General features: G+C 42.9%; 1 protein-coding gene across 1 annotated transcript in view; it reads left to right on the forward strand.

Moving 5' to 3' along the window:
- The window catches only part of LOC135475239 (interleukin-6 receptor subunit beta-like), a 45,980-nt gene that overhangs the window by 8,438 nt on the left and 10,012 nt on the right, over nucleotides 1–27,530 (forward strand). Inside the window, exons 2-12 of the mRNA XM_064755055.1 lie at nucleotides 6,127–6,384; nucleotides 8,470–8,596; nucleotides 9,233–9,268; nucleotides 12,446–12,633; nucleotides 14,075–14,235; nucleotides 15,147–15,303; nucleotides 16,078–16,166; nucleotides 19,246–19,453; nucleotides 23,148–23,305; nucleotides 23,568–23,721; nucleotides 25,619–25,783. Of these exons, the coding sequence (XP_064611125.1) occupies nucleotides 6,324–6,384; nucleotides 8,470–8,596; nucleotides 9,233–9,268; nucleotides 12,446–12,633; nucleotides 14,075–14,235; nucleotides 15,147–15,303; nucleotides 16,078–16,166; nucleotides 19,246–19,453; nucleotides 23,148–23,305; nucleotides 23,568–23,721; nucleotides 25,619–25,783 (1,504 nt within the window). The 5' untranslated portion in view covers nucleotides 6,127–6,323. The remainder of the gene's footprint in view (nucleotides 1–6,126; nucleotides 6,385–8,469; nucleotides 8,597–9,232; nucleotides 9,269–12,445; nucleotides 12,634–14,074; nucleotides 14,236–15,146; nucleotides 15,304–16,077; nucleotides 16,167–19,245; nucleotides 19,454–23,147; nucleotides 23,306–23,567; nucleotides 23,722–25,618; nucleotides 25,784–27,530) is intronic.

Consider the following 27,530-nt stretch of genomic DNA (forward strand, 5'->3'; position numbering starts at 1 on the left):
TTACTCCAATGGTATTTCGCTCACGGGTTGGTAGTGACCCGCGTCTACCAATTGATGGAGTACATGCCCAAGCGAGCCTTTCAAACATTTGCGGACGCGGACCCTTCCAAGACTCTTACCGGGGAAACGATGAAGTTTTTTGGGAAAGTCCGACTGGGGCAAATCTTGACAAACCAAGACCGGCATGCTACTGGAGAGTGTACCGTGCCGTACCGTCGACCAAATTGATGACGACACCTTCGAGGTGGTGAGCAGCATGAGGATCATTCATTACAACCTACCCTTGCAAATAGGATGTATGGTGTACCAGTATGCAAAACTCCGTCTGTAGGACTTTTACTATGATGTCATGACTGGTTTTTTTTAACAAGGCGGACTGACACTACTGCAAGATGGACACGGACTCCGCCTATATGGCCTGGTCTGACCCAGACTGGGAATCCTTGGTTAAACCTGAGCTGCGGGTGGTATACGAGGCGGAACGGGAAAAATGGTTGCCTCGACGCGACCACTACGACTTTGATAAACGTTCGCCGGGGCTCTTCGAAGTCGAGTGGACTGGTGACGCTATCGTCAGTTTGTGTTCTAAGCCATAGTATTGCTACGGCGGGGAGTCAAACAGTAAATACAAGCTCTCCTGCAAAGGCGTTAGCGCTCGGCGAGTGAAGAAGGGCGTTTACCTCTCCGTGTTGCGAGACCGCCAAAGCGCGAGTGGTGTGAACCAAGGTATGCGCATGCAGAGGAACAATATGTACTGCTATACCCAGACCAAAGACGCTTTTACCTGTTTTTACGGAAAGCGTAAAGTACTCACACACGGTGTGAGAACCACCTACCTGGATATTTGACCGGATTATCCCCGACCGTTATGTACCATGCCCTTATAATGTGTTGCTGTTGAAGGTTAAAAAAAATTACAAGTCAAAACACCACTCAATGCGAGTGTCATTTTCTCTTCATTCATTTTTATTTCATAACATGTCGAACAGGAAAAAAACATGAAAAGAACGTTATTTTACAGCCCACTGGCTGGTGAAGTGATAAAAAACGGTTGCTGGATCCAAAACTGGCGGTCCACCCAAACTAACACCATTAAGTCGTTATCGTACGTCGTGCACGACGTGTTCAGCGTATGTACAATAGCGTCCATGTGACGACATCGAGCCCGCATTAGTGTCAACACATTGTCCAGACTCTGCAGCTGCTGGACGTGCCACGTCCAGTGGTGTGTTCTCCGGTTGAGCCAAGCGTTGATATTGGTGTAGAGGGGTGGGAGTCCGTACGAATCAAAATATCCTTCCCGGAGACGGGGCGGGTCTGGGCACACGTCAATGAAGACGGCTACCCAATATTGTCCCGGGCGGAGGCACGTGTCTGTGTTGATACCGCAGGCCCAGGGTTGGTCACTTGTTGAGGGAGGCGGTCTCGAGCGTAGACATCCCCCAGCACGGAGCAGGTAAATACGTCCGCCTGTAGCACACGTCGCAATTGCCCCGTGTCTATGTTGTTTTGTTTTTTCCAAGAGGCGAAGTCACAGAGCACGTTTCGGCTTTTGTCCATTTCTACGATATTGTTGAATTCGGCGTAGCGCACCACGTCAATGGTTTACGGCAGTGACCTGGCAAACCGCATCTCCAGGAGCAAATCTCCTTTCTGGACCAGGGTCAAGTCGAAACAAAACAGCGTGTTGGCTTTGGCGAACGCGGTGCGAAGGATGGAGCCCCCTCGTCGTGAAACACTTTTCCTGTGTTGATAAAGAGGTTCATGTACGTTCTGACGAAATTCCGGGTCTCGAAGTCGGGTGGCAGGGCCTTGGCAGGAATTTTACTTTCGCCGACATGCAAGGCGCCGAAGTTTGAGTAGAAGTGCTGGAAATGGAACGGGGTTTTAGCGTAGCTGCCGTCAAAAGTCGTGTTGCTCACACATCCCGTCACTAAACGTGTTCGTAAGCTGCACAGAAATAAATTTTGTTCGTTGATGAGGGTGTGGTCTTTGGGCACGGAGAAATACTTGGTCAGCACGCGGCTGATAGGGTACTTGTCAGGGGCTTTGTTCAACGCTTTCAAATGCCCCAGTTTAACGCCGCTGGTGACTTCAACTTTGCGCACAAAGATCACCTCCTCTAAGCTGGTCTTGTATTCGGGACCCTCCTCATCGGACATCAAGGCAAACGCCTCCTTAGACGAGAGAGTCGGATGCGGACGGTCATGTTGTTCAGCGGCTTGGTATTGAACCTTTCCATTTAACACATTCTTGGCACATTTACACAAACACCGAAGTAAACCCCGATCGTTGGCGCGCAGCACGGCGCGTCGAATGACGGGGGTGGTTCGAGCCAGCAGGGACAGCAAGCGGCCGTAACGTAAGAGACAGCGCGACATCTCGGGTGGCTGACGTGGAAACGTCGGGTGTGGCTTGCTTGAAATTCACCAGCAGATACCCGTGAGGTTCGGCACGTACTGCGTCCGTCCTGGAGCTATCCGTTTAGCGATCGTGGTAATTTGAGACGCGTCTCGCGGGTTTTTAAACAGCACCAAGTAGTGTGCTTTCAGACTGATGGCGCGAGGTAGACGGACTGCTACTGCTGCTGTGGCTGCTGCCGCGCCGCGCCGTGTTGGGTGAAGACGGGTGTGGAAACGGTGATCGGTACCGAAGTGTTGTTAGGGAGCGATGGTTGGTGACGCCGGCGGAGTTGGGGTGAACTGGGAAATTCCGTAAACTTCAACCGGGGAGTGATGGCTTGGTCAGTGGACGCGTCCTGCTCGGCGGTAAACGCCGTGGTGGGTAGAGGGGTGGAGTTCAGGTCCTCACCCGGGGCAGTGCTGTCAAGCCAACGTGAGATGTCAATCGGCAACGACGGTGGTGATGGTGGTGATGACGGTGGCGGTGGTGGCTTCCCTGACCCACGGAAGAGCGTCTTGTTCAATTGCTCTTGTAGATATTGAAAGATTGACTGGTCTTGGATGAGCTGCACGCTGAGTCATGCGGCCAATCCACCCACTAAAACTAATCCCTTGTACCCACTGATCCATCCCTTGATGTAGGTCGATAGGGAGTGATAGTTACCCCGTCACCCTCCGGGGTTTGAGGTCCGTGGCCGGCACCCAAGAATTAAAGCTGGGTGGATAGCCGATTCACTTCACCCAATAGTACAGTTTTCCTCGGCGACGTTCCCTTTTTAAGATCTTCTCAACCTAATAAAACTTGTCTGCCGCGACTGTCACTGGTTCCAGTTCGGTCTCGTAAAACGTCTTCAACCGTTCAACCGTTCCCCGTTCAAGTCCTCCAGTGTGTACACGACAGGTTGACAACGGTGGGTGCGGACGATGCGGAACATTTCCGTGCTCCATTTCGGGAGGTACGATTTTTCGAATTTCCCTTTCACTTTACTTATACGCACGAGATCGCTGGCGCGATAACGGTACACCGATCGTTTGGACGCGGGTGGACCGCACAAGGCTTGACGCACTTCTTTCTTGTTCTGGGTGGTGATACCGATGGGGTCCGCCGTATACTCCGGTGATACGCTCTTTGTTGCAGGGGACCAGCGCCTACAAGGCGTCCAGGTACCGCCCACTGTTGTGAGCGGTGAAATATTTGTACCCGCGTCCTTTCAAAGTACGGTTTACCCGTTCTACCACGGACGCTTTTGTCTCGTTAAAGTGTGAAAGAAAAACACCACGTTGTCCTTTAAAATGCCTGGAACGGTCTGTTCAGGAACTCTTTGCCCTCGTCCGTTTACAGGTACAACGGCGTACTTGGAGAGGACATCGATGCAGGTAAGTAGGTAACGGTTGTCGTCGTTGTCTTTGGCAAACGCTGCTATGTCGACCTGGTCTGCCTGTCATTGACTATACCCCCAACCAGAACTCGGTTACGAGGGTACCGTTTCGAGCGGGACGGTGCAGCGTATACTTGACACGCGAGCCCGACTCACTTTGAGTCCATGTTGTCGGGCTGCCTTGAGCAAGGGCTGAACGCCGCTGTAAGCCGCTGGACTGTCGGGTTCGTAGTACAATGCGCGAAGAGCGGTATCAACCGGGCCTGAGTTTCTGCCCGCTCGCGTTCTCTGACCCCGCTTTCGTCCCCTCCGCTGCATCCGCTGCTGACATGAGTGGCGGCCGTTGTGAGGCATAGTCCAGTGTCGTCCCTAGGTCCATGTATAGTGAGCTATCCCAGATAGCTGATATATATTATGCAGTGTACATGCATTTGTCCAAAAAATTCAAGTGCCAAGGCCGACCACGTGATCACCCATGGGTCAGTTTTGGCGCCGAGGAGCTGAAGGAGCTGCGCTCAAGGGGCTGCTCAACCCCCAACATACCAAGACCGCGTGATTGTCGAAGTTTTGGCACGAAATGGAGCTCACCTATCGGTCAGTTTTGGCGCGAAATGGAGCTAAAGGAGCTACTCTCGCTCGTTGCGCGAATGGAGTTCACCCATTGGTCAGTTTTGGCGGGATATGGAGTTGAAGGAGCTGCGCTTATTTGTCCGTTGGCGCGCCTCGCGTGACTTTTCGCATGCGCTGACGTCACGCGCATGAGTATAGGGGAGCGCGGACTGAACGACAACCCCCCACCTCCCCAATCCCACCTCACCAATGCGACACGTTTGCAACATTCTCTACAACTTCCAGCTAATGTGAAAACAGTTGTTTTGTATCTGTGTATAGAATTATGGAGAAGTTATCGAGTCTTAGGCGTTCTATATGTAGATTGAATAGGTAATAGGTAGTAAGAAAATACATTTATGTCTATAGAAGTGTGCCATGAACTGAGAGATTTTGGCAAAGGAATGGACATTACTTGTTGTTAAGAGTTTACTATGTTATATTTTTAATCTCAATCTAGCTATGTTAGCCATGTTCCAGCTCGGCTTCCTCATTAACCGCCCTTACTCGTTACATTTGCAAACCACTATGTTAAAATCACGTCACTCATTTTATAGCGCGGAATCGGCTGCTCTTCTCAAAATTAAGATCATCTTTTTTCCATAATAGTTGTTTGTAGTTCACACTGATCATTATTTAAACAAACTAATGTTAAGACTCCCAAACAAGTTGTCCATCGCTCTTTGAATGGTGTAATGGTGAAGTCGGACAGAGCCCGGAGAATGTTTGTGAATGGAAGAATACTATTTCTGAAAGCTAAATTGGGAAGAATAAGACAGATCTCAGATCTAGTCTCATTCATCATATCTTTACTGGTGCTATCACTTGAAACACTAGCAGTGAAAAATGAAGCTGAACCAGAATAGATGTTGATCGGCTGCCCTGTGTGTGGAACAGATAAGTTGATTTCTTGGAACAGTATATATTTCTTGTGCACTAAAATGTGTACAAGTTATAGAAACTTTATCCAAGCATCTGCTATCTCCACAAACAGCCAATGAGTGTCAACTCTGTATACGCGTAACTGCCTCAACAAACACTATCGGTGCACGAGCCATATTCCTTACAGCGCAGACGCTTCTCAAACTTATTTTGTTCAAGCTTATCTACTCTGTAAAAATAAACATCTCTCAGTTATAGTTTGAAAACGCGTCCTTGTGTATAATCATATGAAAACTATGTTTAATGACAACAGAGATGTATTTTTTTTATACTAAACACATGAAATGTTTAAATAGCAATCTCATTGTCATGATTACCAACAATTTGTGTTACATGAAAATATCCACCACATTGCTATTTAAACATTTCATATAATTTAGTATAAAAATTACATCTCTGTTGTTATGAAGCATATTTTATACGATTATAAACCAGGCCACGTTTTCAAAATGTAACAGAAATGTGTTTATAAACGGTAAACGGAGTTCTAGTGGTGTTGGTGTTGTAAATCGAGCGCTGAGAGCTTCACATGTGTTCAAGTATGGAGTATGGTGGACAATTCTATGAATTGTTAGACTGGAAACCGGAAAACCGTGGGCGTAAACCGGAAAACCGTGAACCTGGCGCCATGACGGGGATCAGGATTGGGAAAACTCATTGAAATGAGACCACATTTACAGTTGTGTAAGATCATACCCCAACTTGACACAACGAAGAATCGGCTTAGAAAATGGCATAACAAGTTGCTAATTGGTAAATAACTTATGGTTTTGTCTTCTCGAAATGTTTTTCAGTTCAGGAGGTAACTTTGGTTACGAACGCTGATATCTTGGAGGTGGGTGAAACTCTAGAGTTGAACTGTACAGTGACCAGTGGCGACGAGGGCCACATTCGGATTATTCACAATGAGGTCAATCTGAGTGTAGAGTACAAACCCCCCAAGGTGCAGGCGCACGTGAGAGTAGTCATCCATAACGTCACCTGTCAAGACATGGGCATGTACTTCTGCATCCACAACAATCTACCAGATTCAGCGCATATTCTCGTTGGCCGTACGTCATTTGTTCTACTTCTGTACACACTGTCATTTATTCCACTTCTGTACACACTGTCATTTATCCTAACTCTGTACACACTGTCACTTATTTTAACTCTGTACACACTGTCACTTATCCTAACTCTGTACACACTGTCATTTATTCCACTTCTGTACACACTGTCACTTATCCTAACTCTGTACACACTGTCACTTATCCTAACTCTGTACACACTGTCACTTATCCTAACTCTGTACACACTGTCACTTATCCTAACTCTGTACACACTGTCACTTATCCTAACTCTGTACACACTGTCACTTATCCTAACTCTGTACACACTGTCACTTATCCTAACTCTGTACACACTGTCACTTATTCTAACTCTGTACACACTGTCACTGATTTTAACTCTGTACACACTGTCACTTATTCTAACTCTGTACACACTGTCACTTATTCTAACTCTCTACACACTGTCACCTTATTCTGATTCTGTACACACTGTGACTTATTCTAATTCTGTACACACTGTCACTTATTCTAACTCTGTACACACTGTCACTTATTCTAACTCTGTACACACTGTCACTTATTCTAACTCTGTACACAGTCACTTATTTTAACTCTGTACACACAGTCACTTATTTTAACTCATTTATTCACCTACTGTAGATACCCATAGACATCCTCATATATCATTTATAATCTAAATGTTTAGAAAATTTGCCTCCCTTTTGTGTGTCCTTACAGGCTTCTACAGAATCAAAGATGAACAGCAAGCAGTACAAAAGTTTACGTTGTGGATTGATGAATGATTATGGCACTTACTGAAGTTCACAAGGTTAACGTCACTTAGTACACATTTACTGTGGCTACGAACTTGACAGAGTAAGAAGCAGAAAGTAAGGAGCCGTAATGTTCGTTATGAGTTTGTGTCGTTCAGGTATTAAGGCCACGTTATTCCACTTTGTAAGTCAGGAATATAAACCGCGTGTACTTTCTTTATACCTCCATCTAGGCTGACCCGAAGGCGATCATATGTATTCTAGGTAACCATGTTTTGTATATATTTGTACAGTAGAGAATAATCCATATTTAGGGTTGTAAGATTTGCTTTCCTCAGAAAAGTTCTTTTCTTCTTCCGAAAGGAAAATTGTTTATGGGATATTTTGTCTTGGGTTTTTTTTCGTTTACCTGCGCGAAAACAGGTATAAGGTGAACTGTCAGAAGTGCACTGTATGCCACTAACTGACATTTGGACGGATACAAACGCTTTGGTCACCACTGCCTAGCAGGCACCTCCAGACCCATCGTTTTTATGTGAGAATCTACGCGTTGAAACAATTGTATACCAGCCTTTAACCATTGACGTTTCGGCTCAATAATCGCTTGGATCATTATACAAAACGTCCCACGCAAACCGTCTATAAGAGCTAAGAAAGTGCAAATTGTAAGACATTCGGGCAGATTCATGCAAAGAGAAGCAGTCAACAGTTTTCAACGGAACGATGCAAGGAATGTTCCAGGCGAATGAAGTAAGTCAGTATCCAATTCGTGCACCATGAAAAAACATACGCTTTCGTTATTAAAAAAACACAGGTGCGCTTTAATTGCAACTGTTCATGTATAAAGGCGATCTTGTTCAAGACGATGTACACACCCTCGCACGCCAAGCCACGGGTTAAGCCAAATTAGACACAGTTATGAAACAGAGTGCCAGATACTGAATACTCCGCACAAATGTACTTACAAAAGAATAGTACACATTGTAAGTTTCAAAAAGGCCTGTGATAAAATGTCCTTGACACACTACATTTTGCAATAATTCCTTAACTGTAACGTTCATTGAAATCGTCAGACAACACACATGATCTAATAATTGTTACAGGTTGAATTACACCTGCCATATACAGGGCCCTTCGGCGTATTGCTATCAAAGTAAGGATAATTCACATGGTCAAAATGGTAAGTAAAAATTTCTGTCATCACAACCGAGAGTTGTTTTGGCGAATAATGCCTGACGGGTCGGTCTAGAAGTGGAGGACATGATTTAGATACAAACTACATTAATCTAACGCCCTTCATCTCCATTTTCAGATTTACCAGAAGCCCCTCGCTTTATCAGCTGTGTTTCGGAAAACTTTGAAAATATGACATGTCAGTGGGATCCGAGGAAAACTGAATTGTGTATCCCCATTGTGTGGACAGTCGAATATACGGTGAAGTAAGTAGACGTTGTCATCTCCAAGATTGTTTTTCAAGGGTATGTTTCATAGCCCTCGTGATACAACTCATTGCAAAATACCAAGATTTCAAGGTGTAAAAGTATATCGATATCAACGCATCAAAAGTATATCAATATCAACGCATCAAACGTATATCAATATCAACGCAGCAAAAGTATATCAATATCAACGCATCAAAAGTATATTAATATCAGCACAATAAAATATCCTTCAGTGTTTAATCTCAGAAAACACAGATTATCACGACGTTTGTGTTATGTTTTGTCGTGCTATTTGGCCATCAGTGAATATTGTGCGTACAGCTAGACTAGCCGGCGGAGGATATAAGCAGCAAGCTTTGAACTAAGTTAAAACCCCACATTCTCTGGCATTGTTACCCCGTTGTATGCCCTCGCTGTTTTGTACCACGTTCGTTTGAATTTTGTATTTCTATGAAATGTATTTCGACGACGATTAGCTCAATTATGAGGAATTATGGGTAATTTGCCATTTAAATACCATTTAAAACAAAAGAAAGTGTATCTTATTTCAACTTAGGCACGTTACTCATAATTTTCATTTTAAATGACGGCGTTTCACATTGTCTGAACTTTGACCTCCTTGAATTTTAATAGACTTGACATAAGAGGGGTTATAAATGAGACGACCAGGTATTGTATCGATACGTCCATTCACAGGGTACTGGGCGGCAAGGGGTTTTAGTAATAGTTTATGTTTGTCATTGTGTTTTCATATATATGCACAAATGTGTATATGGAGCTTAGCACCTGGGAATGGTACATTTTGCCTTCCGTTTCAGATAAGAAATCAAGTAAAATGACAATGTTTTCTGTTCTATCCGTTTCCCTATTTATTTATATTTCGGCATCAGTGACAGGGTTGGTATCATGGATATTTATTTATCTATTTATTTTTTTCATTGATTTTATACACCAAACGTTTACACCATGCGCATTGTGCATGGTACCAAAAACCGGGCAGAGCCCGGTGAAAACTCCATCGCCATTCGCTGTTTGCTGGTAGACCTTCTCATGTACGTCTGGAGAGGAAACCAGTATGAACTGGATTTACGACCGGATTGGTGAGAGGCACCACCATTCGCTGTTTGCTGGTAGACCTTCCAATGTGGGTCCGGAGAGGAAACCAGTATGAACCGGACTTACCGACCGGATTGGTGAGAGGCACCACCATTCACTGTTTGCTGGTAGACCTTCTCATGTGGGTCCGGAGAGGAAACCAGCATGAACTGGATTTACGACCGGATTGGTGAGAGGCACCACCATTCGCTGTTTGCTGGTAGACCTTCCCATGTGGGTCAGGAGAGGAAACCAGTATGAACTGGACTTACCGACCGGATTGGTGAGAGGCACCACCATTCGCCGCTGTTTGCTGGTAGACCTTCTCATGTACGTCTGGAGAGGAAACCAGCATGAACTGGATTTACGACCGGATTGGTGAGAGGCACCACCATTCGCTGTTTGCTGGTAGACCTTCCCATGTGGGTCCGGAGAGAAAACCAACATGAACTGGACTTATCGACCGGGTTGGTGAAAGGCTCCTGAATTATTGTGATGTGCTTGCACTCTAACCGCTCGGTCATGCAGACCCCCTTATATCAGGAGTGAATAGTCACTGTTATACAAATGACTCTTATAATATTTTTGATGCAAATGTAGCCCGGGGGTCCTTTCCTGACTGGAAGGCCTAATGGTCGCTTCTAGAAAATGGTATTAGGCCATCATCATTCTTTAGAAATATCTTCACATCCTTGACCATTAGAATCCCGGTTCAAATCTAGCTCTTGCTTCTTTGATCGTGGTTATAAGTCAGGTGGTTTGTCATGTACCTGACATGGAAGTCATTTCTGATTAAATGTCAGTGATTTAAATGTTATATGTACGTCGCTGGGGTATTCATTGCATGTATTTTACACAGAACAACATCTTTAAAGAAGAAAATATTCATACATATAAAAATGTAAGCGGTATTATAATTTAATTGAATTTGAAACGGCAGTTTTTAACAAAAGAAGATAACTAAATGACCCTAAGTAGTCGATTCAGTCCTGACAATGATGGATTGTCTTTTAAACGAAACGAAAATAGAACCTGTTCTGTATCCATCACTTAAACATTACATTTTGTCGTATGATAATGTGACCTTGCGGCCGCTGTGATAACATATCACGGAATCTTGGTTGTAACGGCAAGAACTGGACATGTACAAGTACAACTGTTTTGTAATATACATAATTAGAGAATAAATACCGAAACGGTTTTGCATACAATATTATTGTCACCGTTTGCATTTAGTTAGAAAAGTTTATAAATTTGATGCTACCGGAAAGCAGGTATGGAATTAGTTTAAAGTGATCCAGGGCTGAAAGCCTCTCACGGAAGATATGAGCATGTAATAGCTATAGTCTGTTTCTTTTAGCCAGTCGCTTATATTCAGATATCTCTAAAGTCAGTCACACTCGCTACCAGTGTATAAGCCCTACACACTTATATGTTATACGTTTAATTTATTGCACGGAAAATGCAGTTAGAATACTCAAGAACTCATTTTCTCGGGCGACGTTATGATTATCCAAGAACAAGTGGCATTGAATTTTTACGGACTGCTGAGTATAAACGACTGGCGAAATGAAACAGACTTTAGTATCATATATAGCTTCCATATGTAAGTATTGTCGCCCCACACTCACCACTCTCACTCCTGATTTTGTTCTGTATACATGTTCATGTATATTCCTGCAATGTTTCCTTGTGAAAAGCTGTCCGTTTACTTTATTCCGTTAGGTAAAACAGACACGCACTTTGTCTTGGGAATTCAAGGTTTGATTGGTTTTATTTTCAATTATTAAATACAGGTTTAGGCCTATATTGTTTCATTTCAAGTATCTTCGTTTGCTTGGACAAGGTCATACCTTATCAGTAAGTCTTACAGTTTTCTGTTCTGTTATGTTGGGTTTCATGTAATGTTTCGTTCTTAAATCTGTCAGTTTTCTTTGATCGTTTAGGTGGCGAATTCTATTTACTTTTCAGAAGCACAAGGTTATATCATTTTATCTAAAATATCTCCTTTTTTATGAGGATTTGGTTTACGTATAAGCCATGGATATGCCTTATATTTTCGCTACTTAGATCAAACCTTGGTTATGTCATACCAAAGACTTTAAGTATGGCTTTTGTTGCTGGCTTACTTGGCGCTCAACAGTGAGAGGTTAGAGCAAAGAAACAGGAATGGCCCAGCCCGGTGTCAGTATAATCTGACTGGGTGGGGTATCATCTGATTATGTTAAAAACGATGGAGTATATTTTTTATGGACAAGGTTAAGGTTTCAGTTTCACGGAGTACACGAGAGTGACGTCCCTTTGCACTGTGAGATCGCCGTTTGGTGGTATATTTCCTTAACGCGGTCCTGTTTATCTTTTAAAATGGATATTAATGTGTGGATGGTTCCCTCCTACCAGAATGCTAGCTGCAGTCGTATAAATGAAATATTCTTCAGTAAGCATACTCCAGCACCAATCAAATAATGATAATGATAATGTGTGAATGAAAAACGTCAAAAATGGAAAAAGGGGTCTATAATATTTTACAAATGAGGTAGATATATTCGCATACATTTACTTTTTTATGACTAAACAGTGCAAGTACTGGGATAAAACTTTGCGCTTGTTATTAACAGATCGGTCCTTGCGCTTAATAAGAAATTGGTGATTTGCAGTTAACTGTGGCCATAACAAAGAAAGGAAAGAAATTCATTTCTACAATTTAGTATTTTATTATTTGAGAAAAATAGCTGAAATAATTATTTGCAGTTCGTTTGACCCCCCGACGAAAAAGTGTGAATCTTGGGATCCGAATCCACTGACCTGTGTATGGTTAAAAGATGAAACTGATGTCAGAAATGCATTCAAGCCAGGCTTCATCTACACTGTAATTGCTTCGGCTAAGAACAGATTGGACACGGCCGTGACGCAAGAGGAGGTCAACACTACGGCAATAGGTAAGACCGAATTGTTTTCAGCTTAACCACTAGGAAATGCTTGTATTTATATGTGATTCAGTGACGCGGCCTTCACTGGATCATTGTTTATTTCAGAGGAAACGAAGAATCTCTAACAATGCATTTTCTTCCAGACATGCTATGGAGGCAATTTCCGCAGAACGATGCAGCTTTATATTTCCATCTTCTCGAAAACTACAGAAATTGCCATGTGGTACAACTACTAAATGTGTCAAGGAGCTTCAAAAAGTTAAAACTAAATATCAAACTTTGAATCGAGAAGGAACCCAGATTGTAATATGTAAAACAGATTAGATCAATATAATCTCATTTAGTCCAAACAGTTGTCTAGATATGTAGGATACGAGCAAGAAACCGGCGCCCTGATTAGTTTAGGGTGTGCCGTCTGAAGCAAGTGGATCCCAGCGACTCCGGTTAGAGCCAGATTCACCGTTGTTTCCTCGTAATAGGTCTCATTGCCAAGTTACCAGTTTGCCCACAAATCGTCATGACCAAGTCACCAATTTGAGCAAATCTTCATGGCCATGTCACCAGTTTGCCCACCAATCGTCATGGCCAAGTCATCAGTTTGCCCACAAATCGCCATGGCCAAGTTAGCAATTTGCCCACAAATTTTCATGGCCAGATCACGAGTTTGCTCACAAATCGCCATGGCCGAGTTACCAGTTTGCCCATAAATCGTCATGGCCAAGTTACCAGTTTGCCCACAAATCGTCATGACCAAATTACCGGTTTGCCCAAAAATCGTAACGGCTAAGTTACCGGTTTGCCCACAAATCGTCATGGACAAGTTACCAGTTTGCCCAAATATCGTCCACAAATCGTCATGGCCAAGTTACCAGTTTGCCCACAAATCGTCATGGACAAGTTAAGAGTTTGCCTACAAATCATCATGGCCAAGTTACCGGTTTGCCCACAAATCGTCATGGCCAAATTAGTAGTTTGCCCACAAGTCGTCATAGCCAAGTTACCCGTTTACCCACAAATCGTCATGGCCAAGTTAAGAGTTTGCCTACATATCTTCATGGCGAAGTAATGAACAATAGATTACACAGTTTAAATCGAATGATGGTAGTGCGGGAAGTTCCTCATTATTCGCGGTGGCTTTCCTGGCTCAGATGCTTAAAACACTGGCTCGTCATATTTATTAGCCCCTTAACCAATGAGGTAGAATCTAGCTCTAGTTATTTAGGCTGCGGCTTTAAATTAGGAGGTGTGTCAGGAACTTGGGGAAGATCGATGGTTAACTCGAACACTCCCGTCCTTCCACTGATCAGATAAAATCCTTTGACTACACGGCGTTAAACACCAATTAATCAGTCGACCTTGAGTATGGCGTTCTCAGAAATCAAATCAAATTTAGACAAGTAACCATGATACATGTATACATAAGTTGTCTACTTTCTACCCACGTTTACAGTGAAACCGGCGCCTGTGTACAACGTGTCATCTGTTCCAGTGAACAGCTCCAGCGTTCAGCTGACATGGCACGTGGTATTCCCGTCTGGATTTCCGGGAGATCATCTGATATACTCAATTACAGCTGTTAGAGTCGGTGATGCGGATGTAACAGTCACCAAGGTAAAAAAATCACGATACCGTGAGATATTTTTGACCACTCCCTCTCCATCATTGAGGACTATCGTAGGCTCTCAATGATGGGTATTTAGTTTGGTCACTTTGGTCAACTCATGAGATGTTCTTTTTAAGAAAAAACAAACTATTCCGTTTTCAAGTATGTGTTTCAGGTGGGAATTAGGATGATGAGGTCGCCGCCTCAGCGCAAGCAGTGAGGTAGGGGCATAGGCGTCAGTTACTATAGGATGATGAGGTCGCCGCCTCAGCGCAAGCAGTGAGGTAGGGGCATAGGCGTCAGTTACTATAGGATGATGAGGTCGCCGCCTCAGCGAAAGCAGTGAGGCAGGGGCATAGGCGTCAGTTACTATAGGATGATGAGGTCGCCGCCTCAGCGAAAGCAGTGAGGCAGGGGCATAGGCGTCAGTTACTTTAGGATGATGAGGTCGCCGCCTCAGCGAAAGCAGTGAGGTAGGGGCATAGGCGTCAGTTACTATAGGATGATGAGGTCGCCGCCTCAGCGCAAGCAGTGAGGCAGGGGCATAGGCGTCAGTTACTACATGGATTGGTAATTAGGACTCAATATGCAGTACGAATAGAAAAGTGTCGCACGCGCAATGATACCAAATTCTAGCTGAACACAGAAACTCCGTATTCGCGGCGTAAAATGGCGCTCTATTTATCGTGCACCGCCTGCCCGTTAAAACCTTGAACATTTGTTATGTCATCTGACCACAAGTGAGGCAAAAATCACGGTTTCAGCGAGCATAGAAAAGCGAAAATTTGAAACGGCCAAGCTTAATGGCTAACAAACGAACGTGTTTACAAACATGAACAGGCTGCTCATATCACCGACTAGTCAGCTTGCTCAATATAGGAAACATGATATTTTATGAACTAAAACTTCTTTCCCGCAGACTGGTACGAATCCATGGGCATCCGATTTGCCAGTCACAGTTCTTGTGGATGGACTTCAGCCTTTCACTGACTACGTTTTCACCGTCACAGTCAAACCGCAGCTCGGTGGCTTCTGGAGCGAGGACCGTCATTTCGAAATCAGAACTCCGGAAGTTGGTGAGTATAAGGCACCCCTAACTGTCTCTAGAAAATCCGACTATTGGCTTTTCCTTACCAAAAGTACACACCATGCTGCACTAATCCCTGACATGCCGTGGTTGTACACTATAGTCCTTTTCTTTTGACTTGTCGACTACATTCATGTTATTAAGTAAATTATCATGTCACTACCAAAATAAGCCCAGTCGACGCTTCATGGGTATTGTGAGGTCATGCAGATATAGGCGAGGCAAACTAATGTAGTTAAAAGGTTTTATTTTACGGTAGTTCCTAAATTGAACATACATCTGTCTGTCCACTCAAGAGCGTTGTTGGCGTGAACTCCCCAGATCCCTGAAATGTCGACTTGGCTTATTGGCTTTGATCCGTGACACGAAACGTCACAAACTCAACAAACTGGTATGTTGGACGTCCATACTATTGCAAATAAAAGACAGCAAACTTTGTCTAAATAATAACGTTAAACTCTATAGGATTGTTTTTGAAACTTAGACTGCATTGCCATGGGTCATTTCTTAATAAAAACGATATAGCAGGTTTGATCATCGGGGAAGTATGTTTTGAGATTGACACCTTTTACCTTTTAGCCTAACTTTGTTTCTAATTCTGCGATGTTTGAAATTGTAGTCTGGTACAACATAAATAACTCTATTTCACCTAAAGTTTGGTGTATAAACATGCATTTTCAGAAGTATAAAAACTCTTTAAAATGATACCATCTTTTTCGCTACCATGAGATTTCCATGGAATTCCGTGGTTTTACACTCACAGATCCTGAAGTCGGTCCTGGTGTGAGTTTGTCCTCGTTCACAGACTGCCCGACGGACCCCTCTGTTAGAGATGTATACTTATACTGGAGGGTAAGCACTAATATTGGAACATATGTACTAATATTGGAAGCTAATCATGTAGGCCTAATGGCTACTAACGACACATCACTCCCATAACTGTATACTTATACCGGAAAGTAACCATGCAGACCTATTAGCTGCTCCCCGCACATCACTTCTATATCTGTATATTTATACTGCGAGGTAACCGTGTATTCCTGCTGGCTGCTCACGACACATCACACCAATAGCTTTATAATTATACCTAAAGGTAACCATGCAGGCCTGCTGGCTTTTCACTACACACCAATGTCATAGCTGTAATCTTATACTGGTATGTAACTTCCTACTCCCTGCTCACGACACACCACTCTCACAACTGTGTATCTATACCGGAAGGTAACCATGCAGGCCCGCAGGCTTTTCACTACTTACCAATATCATAGCTGAATACTTATACTGGTATGTAACTTCCTACTCCCTGCTCACGACACACCACTCTCACAACTGTGTATCTATACCGGAAGGTAACCATGTAGGCCTGCAGGCTTTTCACTACTTACCAATATCATAGCTGTATACTTATACTGGTATGTAACTTTCTACTCCCTGCTCACGACACACCACTCTCACAACTGTGTATCTATACCGGAAGGTAACCATGCAGGCCTGCTGGCTTTTCACTACACACCAATGTCATAGCTGTAATCTTATACTGGTATGTAACTTCCTACTCCCTGCTCACGACACACCACTCTGACAACTGTGTATCTATACCGGAAGGTAACCATGTAGGCCTGCAGGCTTTTCACTACTTACCAATATCATAGCTGTATACTTATACTGGTATGTAACTTCCTACTCTCTGCTCACGACACACCACTCTCATAACTGTATATCCATTCCGGACGGTAACCATGTAGGCCTATTGGCTGCTCACCACACACCACTGCCATAACTATATACCTATATTGAAAAGTAACAATGTACGCCTGTTAGCTGCTCACGGCACACCACTTTCATAGCTGTACACTTATAGCGGAAGGTAAACATGTATTCCTACTGGCTACTCCCCGCACAATACTGCCATAGCTGTATACTTATACTGGAAGGTAACCATGTATTCCTACTGGCTGCTCCCACACACCACTGCCATAGCTGTATACTTTTAATGGAAGGTAACCATGTATTCCTAGTGGCTGCTCCCTGCACACCACTGCCATAGCTGTATACTTCTACTGGAAGGTAACCATGTATTCCTAGTGGCTGCTCCCTGCACACCACTGCCATAGCTGTATACTTCTACTGGAAGGTAACCATGTATTCCTTCTGGCTGCTCCCACACACCACTGCTATAGCTGTATACTTCTACTGGAAGGTAACCATGTATTCCTACTGGCTGCTTCCCGCACACCACTGCCATAGCTGTATACTTTTAGTGGAAGGTAACCATGTATTCCTACTGGCTGCTCCCCGCACTCCGCTGCCATTAGCTGTATACTTCTACTGGAAGGTAACCATGTGCTCCTTCTGGCTGCTCCCTGCACACCACTGCCATAGCTGTATACTTTTAATGGAAGGTAACCATGTATTCCTACTGGCTGCTCCCTGCACACCACTGCCATAGCTGTATACTTATACTGGAAGGTAACCATGTATTCCTACTGGCTGCTCCCCGCACACCACTGCCATAACTGTATACTTTTAGTGGAAGGTAACCATGTATTCCTACTGGCTGCTCCCTGCACACCACTGCCATAGCTGTATACTTCTACTGGAAGGTAACCATGTATTCCTACTGGCTGCTCCCTGCACTCCTCTGCCATAGCTGTATACTTCTACTGGAAGGTAACCATGTATTCCTACTGGCTGCTCCCTGCACACCACTGCCATAGCTGTATACTTTTAGTGGAAGGTAACCATGTATTCCTACTGGCTGCTCCCCGCACTCCGCTGCCATTACCTGTATACTTCTACTGGAAGGTAACCATGTATTCCTTCTGGCTGCTCCCCGCACACCACTGCCATAACTGTATACCTCTACTTGAAGGTAACCATGTATTCCTACTGGCTACTCCCCGCACACCACTGCCATAGCTGTATACTTTTAATGGAAGGTAACCATGTATTCCTACTGGCTGCTCCCCGCACTCCGCTGCCATTAGCTGTATACTTCTACTGGAAGGTAACCATGTATTCCTTCTGGCTGCTCCCCGCACACCACTGCCATAACTGTATACTTTTAGTGGAAGGTAACCATGTATTCCTACTGGCTGCTCCCCGCACACCACTGCCATAGCTGTATACTTCTACTGGAAGGTAACCATGTATTCCTTCTGGCTGCTCCCCGCACACCACTGCCATAACTGTATACTTTTAGTGGAAGGTAACCATGTATTCCTACTGGCTGCTCCCCGCACACCACTGCCATAGCTGTATACTACTACTAGAAATTAACCATGTATTCCTTCTGGCTGCTCCCCGCACACCACTGCCATAGCTGTATACTACTACTAGAAATTAACCATGTATTCCTTCTGGCTGCTTCCTACACACCACTGCCATAGCTGTATATTTTTACTGGAAAGCTGCTCCCCGCACAACACTGCCATAGCTGTATACTTATACTGGAAGGTAACCATGTATTCCTACTGGCTGCTCCCACACACCACTGCCATAGCTGTATACTTTTAGTTGAAGGTAGCCATGTATTCCTACTGGCTACTCCCCAGACACCACTGCCATGGGTGAATACTCCTACTGGAAGGTAACCATGTATTCCTACTGGCTGCTTCCAGTACACCACTGCCATAGCTGTATACTTCTACTTGTACACAGCTACTATAGGTACACGAATGTAGGCGTCGTCATGCAGCCGAGTAAAGTGGTGGCCAACTGTTCTGTAGGTATCGCACGCAAGTAAAGATACCAGTTGTATCCCAAACTCGTTTATATAATTATTTCTTGGAATTTCCAGAAGCGATAATCTAGTGTCACACTTTGATACGTTATCATTGCCAGACTCTTTCCTGTCTGGTTTTGGTTTACGTTATCATAGCCAGACTCTTGCCTGTCTGGTTTATATTGGTCATATTTGTTCTGTGTTAAGGCTCCTGACTCAAGCAAAACCCACGGCCACATCACCGGTTATGATGTGTCCGTGACAAATTTGGACACACAGGAGGTGTTCAATACCAAATCGGGACGTCGACTACGGCTAGAGAGAGTTGACAGGTACAAGGTAGACATCAAAACTCTGAACAACGCTGGTGTCAGCCGAAGTCAGTCGAGTCTTCTTTTGCCAAGGTCATCTGAAGGTCAGTACTCTTATACATGTTTCCTTTACTTCCCAGACTTCAAACGATCCCTTCATGGTTTGCGCGTGGTATGCGAATTTCGGACTTGGCTCCCAGTGTAACTTTGACGTTACAGCCGATATTGTATCATTATGTATTTCCACGTGACGCAACCCAAAATTTATTAGGTGAGCGATTTTTATATCATGTAACCACACCTTTATTAGGTTAGAGATTTCCATGTCATGCAACCACACATTTATTAGGTTAAGGATTTCCATGTCATACAGTTTCAGGTCTGTTAAGTCAGGGAATTCCATGTCATACAGTATATTTATTAAGTCAGGGAATATTTAATAGGCCAGGGAATTTCATGTCATGTACCTACAGGTTTATTAGGTCAGATAATTTCATGTCATGTAGCTAGAGTTTTATAAGGTGGAGCTATAAATTAATTATATTCGGGATTCCCACTTTTCCATATCATGTAGCTGCAGGTTTATTAGGGCAGAGAATTTCATATCACACAGCTGCATATTTGTTTGGTCAGGATCCATCACGTAGCTATAAGTTTATTAGGTCAGGGAGTTTAATATCATGTAGCTACATGTTTATTAGGTCAGGACAGTTAAACATAATGAGTTTTCCATATCATGGAGCTTTATTAGGTCACAGATTGCAGATGATGCACCTTTATTAGATCAGGAATTTTGACATGATTCACCTTTATTGGATCCGGAATTCCGCACATGATTCACCTTTATTAGATCAGGAGTTTCCACAAGATACACCTTTATTAGATCAGAAATATCGACATGATTCACCTTTATTAGATCAGGAATTTCCACAAGATACGCCTTTATTAGATCAGAAATATCGACATGATTCACCTTTATTAGATCCGGAATTTCCACATGGTGCACCTTTATTAGATCAGGAATTTCGACATGATTCACCTTTATTAGATCCGGAATTTCCACATGGTGCACCTTTATTAGATCAGGAGTTTCCACATGATGCACATATATTAGATCAGGGATTTCCACATGGTGCACCTTTATTAGATTAGGAGTTTCCACATAATGCACATTTATTAGATCAGGGATTTCCACATGGTTCAACGTCATTATTTATTTATTTATTCGATTGCTGTTTTACGCCGTACTCAAGATTATTTCACTTATACGACGGCGACCAGCATTATGGTGGGTGGAAACCCACCTTTATTAGATCCGGAATTTCCACAAGATGCACCTTTATTAGATCCGGAATTTTGACATGATTCACCTTTATTAGATCAGGAATTTCCACATGGTGCACCTGTGTTAGGTGAGGGATTTCCACATGGTGCACCGTCATTATTTATTTATTTATTTGATTGGTGTTTTACACCGTACTCAAGAATATTTCACTTATACGACGGCGACCAGCATTATGGTGGGTGGAAACCCACCTTTATTAGATCCGGAATTTCTACATGGTGCACCTTGATTAGATCAGGAATTTCCACATGATGCGCCTTGTATAGTTAAAAACTCAGTATTTGTAATTCCTTAGCTGACGTGCAGAAATAAATTATTTGACATAAAACGCTGGAATCATAAATGAGTATGCAGACATACTGCATAGAGAGTAAAACCAGAGAAGCGACGACAGTATAATACTTGGCCACACGTAACCAGTGAAATACGGCCTCGTTACAAATACTTCAGTTAGGATTTATTCTCACTGTTCATGTAAATGCTTCAGTAGTAGCAAACTGAAACGACCCTTGGGCCTTGGCTAAAGCAGTATTAGGTAAAAAAGGAATCCAATAATGTTACTTGGAAGTTATTAGAATGAATGAATGATTATGGTTTAACGCCACATCGGCAATAGGAATTTTTTAGACGTCACTGGCTTAGAATTACTAAGAGTAAAGTGTTGTTATCACCCCATCACCCCATTTATCATGGCACTCAGTGAAAGAGTCAAGATGACTGTCATCTGCGTGATCACGAATGTCAGTTTTGCTCTTGAGTCGCTTTAGCACCACGAAGAGAGCAAAGAGAATATCTTACAAAACACACTGAGCAAAGGCTTTGCGCGAGTGGGAATAAAGATTGGAAAATAATGGGATACCCCAGGATCACGAAGCAATCTTAGACTAAGTCAAAGTTTCATATCACTTTAAACTGTTATTTCTTATTCAACAAGGTCAAAATATTGCTTGACAACGTAAGTTCTGGGTAAGTTATTGTAGACCAAATTCCACCTAAAATAATTGAAAGGAACATACCAAATTTGATGATTGAAATTTTGACTTAAAGTGAAAGACACCATCTGACTTATGATTATGTCCACTGAAAGACCACTATTAAAAGTATCTTAAACCGGCATTAAATATTGTTTTTAGATTTTTTTCATCCCGGTAACAGTTTAGTGAAACACCGTCTTGACACGGCCTCAGCACGTCTCCATTATCAAAGGGAAAGGTGACTCTAGCTCTCTAAGGTCGAAGGTATTTTTCGTATAATAGTCTAATCAGTAGCCTACAACAGATAAACGTTGTAGACTTCGGCTGTGACGGTTCAAGTGATAAATGTAATTTATAACGTGGACATGGAAGAATATTTCTTCCACTGCTTAAACTGTTGATACAGCAGGCCCACTATATCATTTAAAAGGAACTCCAGCGACCGGTTTCAATAGCCTAGCTATAGATGCTGATGCGCTGCCGGTGTAATCCCGGTTCAGCTCGTAGTCTCCAGAGGGGTTGTACTGGTAATTTTGACACCAATTAAATGTTTACAAAATTACAATAGGATTGTTGTACAACTAGATTCATGCTCAATTTTTAAACAAATGGAAATCAATCTAAGTACCACTGAGGCAGATTTAGGCATTCGACCGTCGCTGGATTTTATGCTTCAGTTTTGTAGTGGTGGCTTCTAAGGTGAGAGCTGTGCTGGCCTAGTTATCGCAAATGTCAGAGAAAAAACATCGGCTTGAACAGTGCGTTTCAGTAATTTTACTGTATTTTATAAAAGACATCCTTTCTATGCGAAAAAGACGAAGGAGCAAAAATTTTCAGTTGTAATATACTCAGAGGAAACAATTATATCAAAAATTTTTAAATGAATTTTTAGCGTTTTCTGGTGAGATGCAGTCTTCTCATTCCCATAAACCTTCGGCTTCAAGATGGTGCGGAATGCAGTAGTTCCGTGTTATCATATTTCACTTCATGGAGTGAATGGGTAAAGGCTACATCACAGCTTACACCGCTCAAACTGATAGCAACGTGTTTGATTGGATAAAATTCTCAAGATGGCTACTTCAACTTACTTTTTAGAAAACGTGAGTATCCTGTTTTCGGCTGAAATATGTTTTAGTCAGGATCTAATCAAATGCTACAGGAGAGGTGGAGTTGGGATGAGGTGGAGTTGGGATGAGGTGGAGTTGGGATGAGGTGGGCCGGGTGGGTCTACTATCTCATAGTAAATAGTCAGTCGCCTATACCCTGACTCTGTAGGCAACCTCATACACGTTTTAGCAGATTTTGAGCACCAACGTTTAAGATTTCTTTCCGTTATTTGAAGTAAGATAAAGCTGGAAAAAATTGCTGTTCTTTCCACAGTAAGATCCGCCTCCTACGACCCTACCACACCATCTCTTGACCTGTCACGATAACTGGAAAATTGCGATGGTGAAACTGCCTATGTCTTTTTTCACTCAGTTTTGGCCCCTGTCCAGAAGCCGGAGGCGGAACAAAATGGCACTCACGTGATCGTGACGTGGGGTTTACTTCCTTCCGATGCCAGCAGGAGGTCGGTGACCGTGCACTCCTGTGTAGGCGTCGTCATGCAGCCGAGTAAAGTGGTGGCCAACTGTTCTGTAGGTATCGCACGCAAGTAAACATACCAGTTGTATTTCAAACTCATTTATATAATTATTTCTTGGAATTTCCAGAAGCGATAATCTAGTGTCACACTTTGATAAAGTTGGTTTCTCGATGGATATTTCCTGCAAACTGGAGCGATGTTTGAAGCCTTGCCGTCGTCAGGCGATGCTGGAACATGTCAAAAATATCCATCTTGACGACTGTACCCTAAAACCATCCATGTTTACTGACTGTTTATTGTTTTGTTTTGTGAAGGATTCCTACAACTGGGTGAAGCTAGAAGAGTCTGCAAAGTCGTGGTCTGTTGCGATTGACAATCGTAGAATCTACGTATTTGGAGTGTCCGTGGAAACCGCTGATCAAACAAGTGGTATACAGTGGATCAGTTGCTTGTTCCAGAAAGGAAAAGGTAGTTTGACAAATAAAAAACTCAATCAAAGGTTACTGTTTTATTGGTTTTGATCTCAAATCTGCCTGGGCCACGTTTCACTAAGTGACCGTAGACTAAGTCAGTTGTATAGTTGCAACTGACTTAGTCTACCGTAGTTATTATTCCGTGTTACTTAGTAACACATGCTTTAACCTGTGCTGTCAGGACAGTTACAAACAGCTTAGCTTATCACCTGGTGGAGATTCCACAAAGCCATTTTTGACTTAAGGTCAAACATTTAATATAAGATTGTAAGCTTATTTTTGAGCCATGTAAATTAAAAGTTTGACCAACTCACCAATGTTATCGTAAGACAAATATATCCACATTTCATCTTCCATCACCGAAAACTGAACCTCTTTAAACGTTTCAAGCTTTGATTTAAGTCAGAAATATCTTTGTCGAATCGAATCGACCCCTGTTCTTAAATTATATGTCTCTAGCCAAGTGTTTTAGTCTACCCCCGGTCCAGACGCACGTACGTATTTTTTAAGCTTAGGTTCACCAATTATGTCCTCGCGCAGAGCTATTTATTTAGCATTCATCAATAAAATTGTTTCAGGTTTTGCTTAGAATCATATTGCACATACAAATAAATGTAATGCACGTGTAAAAAGTATTATTAGAAACAAACATTCAGCACGTCGCAATGACAAGATAACCTCTCACCATTGCGGTCGCTTAAAGTCTAGCTCACGTTGGTTTCCTCTCCGGCCGTACGTTGGTAGGTCTGCCAGCAACTTTTGGATGGTCATGGGTTTCCCCGGGCTCTGCCCGGTTTCAGCCCACCATAATGCTGACCGACGTCGAATAAGTAAAATATTATATGAGCATGTTTTAAACGGAAAAGTATCCATCCTCAAAGACGTGATTTAAGCCTTGCATGTATATTAGCACAAATTTAATTGCTGGATCGCTTTTACAATTCATGTACTTACTTTACAGTATTTTACATACATGTTCGGTAACTGCTTCTAGACTTGAAAGGTCAAAATAAACACCGTTTGAAAACGGCTTCAGAAGGGCCTCTTGCTAACAATATTCTGTCTTAATATAGCGGAGTGTAAAATTCGTTAATTCAATTCCTTAATCTTTTGAACAAATGTAACGAAAGCCCTTTATTCTGATGGATTCCAGAGGAATGAGACGAACATTGAATATTGAGTGTAGTATATTGTCTTTAATATGATTGGGTTGAAAAGTGGGTGAGGTGGGGAGAACATTGGATTACTTTTGAAAGTGCGAGGTCATTGACCCCCTTACATTTAATACACTGACATACATGATGGCGATTGGAGTGTGACTGTAACCATTAGGAGCATTTAAAGGACAAGACAGCGCCTGGCTGAAACATATTTCAATCGAAAGCAGGATACTCACCTTTTCTAAAAAGTATGACACTTGATTATTTTAATGAGATTTCACCGAATAACATATAGAACAAAATTACAACACTGTACAAATGGCTAGTGTGAGTCGAGGCAGCCAGCACAACACCTAAGGAGACTTAAGCAGTGGAAGAAATATTCTTCCACTATGTCCAATATAGAAAACTATATTTATCACTTGGGCCGTCCCATCGCCAAAGTCCACAACTTTTATCTGTCACAGGTCACTGATTAGACTATTACAGGGAAAATACCTTCGACGTTAGAGAGATGGAGTAAACGTTACGTCACCTTTCCCTTCGATAATGGAGACGTGCTGAAGCCGTGTCAAGACGATGTTTCACTAAACTCTTTACTGGGTTGAAAAAAATCTACAAAATATTTAATGCCGGTTCAAGATACTTTTAATGGTATGCTTTCAGTGGACATAAATGTTAGCCAGGTGATGTCTTTGACTTTAAGAACCGTGTGTCTAATCTGTACTTCAGTGCCTAGTAAGATTATGGAAGTGAAAGCTAGAGAGGTATGGCACAAGTCTGTGGACTTGGTATGGACGCGCCTTGTATGTGGCCAGTCAGCACCAAGCAAAGTCCTGCGCTTTGAAGTCAGTTACTTCTCTGTACCAGAAAAATCCCGGGCAAGCTGTGACATCGGTAAGTACTTGATACTTCTTCTTAAACCACGGATCCAAGCTACAGCAAAAGAAAGCAATGTTGATTACTACTCGCCAACTTTTCCGATATCTTTTCAACTTCTAACGAAACACAAATTAAATAGATCGTTGTTTTTATGACTGTTGTACCCCGCGTATGAAAAATACATAACGATGACATGAACATCTTTTTCTGGAATGTCCGACTGTAAAGAATTTTTGGAAATAATTTGAAGAAACGATAAACGATAGTTCCAAACTAAACGTTATCTTAACATGAGAAAAAAATTATTTTAGGATTGGGAAATGGCCAATCTGCTCTTAATCTATTAACAGAATTGGCGAAGAAATATATTTTTAAGTGTGGAAAATAAACCAGGCCCTACATATTACTGGCTTTCTTAACAAATTGAGAGAATACTATAAAGTATACTATAAAGTAAAAAAAAATATTACAAATATCTCAGGGAAAAGAGACACATATTAAGGGCAAATAGAAAAAAGTTCATTACTATTTTACAACACACTTTGATTAAAACAGGTATGAATGCTTGAGATGAATGAATGGGAGTGGTTAAAAAAAATAGAAGAATAAATGTATTAGATATAGCCTTTTATTCAGATATCACAGATATTGTCTTCTGATTGGTGAGAAAAAAGTTCTAGATGCTAACTGGCCTGTCTGTCGTATGACCAACATTGTGTTGTTTTCCACAACGTAAATGCCATTTTCCAGAAATGGATATCCTTTCTCGTCTAAAGAAATTCGGTTAGATCGTTGATAGTCTGTTGTTATATTCCAATCAACTCAACCAGATTATTGCGCTGGGTGGTATTATATGGCCATATAAGCGCTCGAGTATCCGAATAACGACGCGACTCAGGTGACCACTACCTGGTTAACATATACCATAGATTAAGACATAACTCGACTGTACTCGACTGTTGTGTCGGGTCCTGAGGGCTCGTGTATGCGATTCAACTTGGGTTCACTCCTCTCTGCCTGCATGCCGGTTCAAAGTCGCATGGCCGTAGGTGACTGAGACTAACCCCATACCACCAGCGGAATTCAGTTGAGTACGGCCATAAAGAACCGAGACCAACACCATACCACCAGCGGAACAGAGTTGAGTACGGTCATAAGTGACTCAAACCAACACCATACCACCAGCGGAATTGAATTGAGTACGGCCATAAGTGACTGTGACTAACACCATACCACTGGCGGAGTTGAGTACGGCCTTAAGTGACTGAGACCAACACCATACCACAAGCGGAGTTGAGTTGAGTACTGCCATAAGTGACTGAGACTAACCCCATACCACCAGCGGAGTTCATTTGAGTATCACCATAAGGAACTGAGACCAACGCCATACTATCAGCGCAATTGATTGGGTGTGAGCATAAAGGACCAACCCCATACAATCGGCGGATTTGAAGTGAGTACGGCCATAATGACTGAGACCAACACCACACCACCGGAGGAGTTGCATTCCTCCCACCAGCGTTATGGTGGGAGGAACTGGGCAGAGGCCGGGGAAAACCAACCATCCGCAGGTTGCTGCAAGACCTTCCCACTTACGGCCGAATTGAGTTGGGTACAGCCATAAGGGACTGGTACCAACGCCATACCACCATCGGAGTTGAGTTGAGTATGACCATAAGGGACCGGAACCAACACCATACCGCCAGCGGAGTTGAACTGAGTATGACTATAAGGGGCTGGGACCAACACCATACCACCATCG

Source organism: Liolophura sinensis, chromosome 9 (genome assembly GCF_032854445.1).
Source record: "Liolophura sinensis isolate JHLJ2023 chromosome 9, CUHK_Ljap_v2, whole genome shotgun sequence".
In the NCBI taxonomy this organism is placed as follows: domain Eukaryota; kingdom Metazoa; phylum Mollusca; class Polyplacophora; order Chitonida; family Chitonidae; genus Liolophura; species Liolophura sinensis.